Source organism: Plectropomus leopardus, unplaced genomic scaffold (assembly GCF_008729295.1).
Source record: "Plectropomus leopardus isolate mb unplaced genomic scaffold, YSFRI_Pleo_2.0 unplaced_scaffold10011, whole genome shotgun sequence".
NCBI classification, from domain to species: Eukaryota; Metazoa; Chordata; class Actinopteri; order Perciformes; family Serranidae; genus Plectropomus; species Plectropomus leopardus.
The window spans coordinates 1-2,848 of NW_024610521.1; the positions used below are offsets into that span (position 1 = coordinate 1).

The 2,848-nt window shown below is 38.7% G+C and overlaps 1 protein-coding gene across 1 annotated transcript; it reads left to right on the forward strand.

Annotated features, from left to right (window-relative positions):
* The first annotated feature begins 26 nt into the window (after positions 1-26).
* Positions 27-2,661, forward strand: LOC121963135 (mitochondrial ornithine transporter 1-like). The gene is made up of 4 exons (XM_042513464.1): positions 27-1,500; positions 1,593-1,768; positions 1,855-2,013; positions 2,442-2,661. Exons 1-4 carry the CDS (start codon positions 1,301-1,303, stop codon positions 2,561-2,563), a joined length of 657 nt encoding a protein of 218 aa, XP_042369398.1. The 5' UTR covers positions 27-1,300; the 3' UTR covers positions 2,564-2,661.
* The last annotated feature ends 187 nt before the right edge of the window (positions 2,662-2,848 follow it).

Below are 2,848 nucleotides of genomic sequence, written 5' to 3' on the forward strand. Positions count from 1 at the left end.
AAGGGCATATGCTTAATTATATAGTTATGCTTTAGGGAAATATGGAGCTTATTTTACCTGAAGATGGAGTGCCTTGGCTGTTTTTCTCAATGGTTGTGTGCATTAATTTGAGACTTTTTTGTGTTTTTGAACTTTGACCTGTCTTACCAAAGAACACCTGTCATTAGAGCCAAGCAGCGCTCACTTTATCTATTTTAACATATATTAATTTAATTTATAATATCTTTGGGTATTCTGAGGACTGTTGACCCCCATTACGGGGAAGCTCAGTGGGGTAAACAACACTTCACCACTGATCCAAATCAACCATAAAAGACACCTTCAAAACAATTAAATCCATGAAACTTATTGACATAAAACATGCTAATAAGACAATAAAATCCCAGAGTAATAGGCAGCAAGATAAGCAGTCCCCATGCCAGAGGCCCCTCTGTTCTGCTGCTGGCACAGGAGCTCTTTATCAGCTCCTTGCCAGGCCAGGTGCTCCTAGCTGAGCAACGCACCTCATCAGGTAATGCTGTGCTGCATTACCTGTGCAGAGTTAAAGGGAAAGCCAGACAAGAACACGTACAGCTGTAACAGGGAGAAGCAATTAGTTAAATATTAAGTGTGAGATAAACCACAAACAATATTAATTGCTTAGTTGCACCATGAAATAGAACTCATACAAGTTTTACAATACAGACGTGTCAACTGTTACTATAACCCTTAAACTCAATAAATGTTTTTTTTAAATGGGAATTTGAAAATGATTACTTGTTTTAATCTAAAAGCAAACCTTTCTATAATGTGAACCCTCTTTACTAGTCAAATATTTGACATTGCTGTGACTCAACATATCCATGTCAAACTTCCAGTGAGTAGCACCAGAAGATAAAATAAATTGGGACAAAGAACAACATGTGTCTTGTGAATTGTTGCAAAAATATTAGATGGGATGGACTCTTAATCTTAACAGCACTTTATTCCAAGACACTTTGAATGTGCAGCCAGGAGCCAGTCCCTTGATATTTACAGAGAAGGTGACTTTGTGGACTGAATGGTTTTTGTTTGCACTCTTTGAGATAGAAAACAATTCTATCAGATCTGGACCAGGGAATTTAATCGTAGAGGGTACATTTACATGATTCCATTTAGTGTACTTTAGTGCACTTTAGTGTAAATGTGCGGCATTTGTGTGTCAGCAGAGCAAATGACCTCTTATTTGTGGTTATGATAGGAAGGAATTTATGTTTTTCATCTAAAAATTTAATTATTCTAAACGACCCTAAAGACTGAGGCAGGTAGCCTTCATGTACACATGCTAAAAACCCATTTTTGTTTATTACTTGTATTGTACTTCTTATCATTGCTCATCAGTGATATTCAGAAGGCATCCGCAGGGTCTTTAGCCTCCATCTTCTCCTCCATGGCGATATGTCCCACCGAGCTGGTGAAATGTCGCCTGCAGGCCATGCATGAAATGGAAGCATCTGGCAGAATCACAAGTGGACAGAAAAGGTCAGTTAGACCAAAACGAGACATTCAAAGGAGTAGAACATGTTTAGTGTCATTTGATAGACTTTGGACTGTGTTTTGTGTTGGGACTTCAGTACAGTGTGGACAGTTGTGAAGACAGTGTTGAAGACAGACGGTCCGCTGGGTTTCTACCAAGGACTGACGTCCACCATGGTGAGGGAGATACCAGGTTACTTCTGCTTCTTTGGGGCCTATGAACTGTGTCGGTCCCAATTTGCCCATTACATGGGCACGGACAAGGACAGTATAGGTATGGTTCTAATATTTTCTGTTTATAATTGATGATTTAAGCATGTTTCTGTGATCTACTCCGGAAAATAATTTTGGTCTTTGCAGGTGTTCTTCCACTCATGTTCAGCGGTGGATTTGGAGGAGCTTGTCTGTGGTTGATGGTCTATCCCATAGACTGTGTGAAGTCCAGGATCCAGGTTTACTCTTTAGCTGGGAGGCAAGAGGGCTTCATGAAGACCTTCACGGGTATCATACGCAATGAGGGTAAGATTGGAACCTGCATTTTAAAATGATAATTTACCTAGATGGATATGCTTCTCAAAGGCACAGTTCTTGCATTTTACGAGACAAAAATAAATAATTTTGCTAGTTTTCTCAAAATTAAAAAATATTATGGTATAGTATGTCAAACAAGCATCATACAAAATGTCATGGTATAGTATGTAGAAAATATTTAAAATGCCATAGAATAGATATAAAAATCGTAAAAACTTCATGGTGTAGTATGTAGAAAAAGCATTTTAAAAAATGTCATACTACGGTATTTAGAAAAAAGACTTCTAAACCTCTAAATGCATCGTGGCTGTGAAACAGACTGTGGGCTCTTCTTGTTACTAACTGGTCCAAACTGGGAGTCTGATTCTTCTGTGGGATTGGCCTGTGTGGCTGCTTGACACTGTCTTGTCCCACAGGATTCCCTGCTCTGTACTCGGGCTTGACTCCTACCATGATACGCACTTTCCCTGCCAACGGGGCCCTTTTCCTGGCTTATGAGCTCAGTCGCAAGTTTATGATGGACTCAGTCGGTTACTGACGTGGAGGATCACTGCACCTGAAGAAAGTATTGTGCTTGTCACCTTGTATTTTTAAAATGAGTTGACCAAAAGCTTTATTGTGTGTTACATGTTTGAGTAAATTTGATCAAAGAAATATTAGTGCTATATTTGATGTATTTGAATATTTTGTGATTTTAAATTTATGTAAGTAATTTAAAATAGAATTTTAATGTTATCAACCAGAAGTCTCAGCGTAATACCTTTGAAAACATTTCGTCATGGCCGATGATTTCTGGGTTGTCCCTTGCCACACATTGTTCAGT

What these genes read in the sequence shown, in the direction of transcription:
- LOC121963135 (XM_042513464.1), top strand. Translation starts at nt 1,301, where the DNA reads ATGCTAAAAACCCATTTTTGTTTATTACTTGTATTGTACTTCTTATCA. An exon ending in CACGGACAAGGACAGTATAG is followed by an intron (nt 1,769 to 1,854) that starts GTATGGTTCTAA and finishes TGGTCTTTGCAG; the next exon opens with GTGTTCTTCCACTCATGTTC. An exon ending in GGGTATCATACGCAATGAGG is followed by an intron (nt 2,014 to 2,441) that starts GTAAGATTGGAA and finishes CTTGTCCCACAG; the next exon opens with GATTCCCTGCTCTGTACTCG.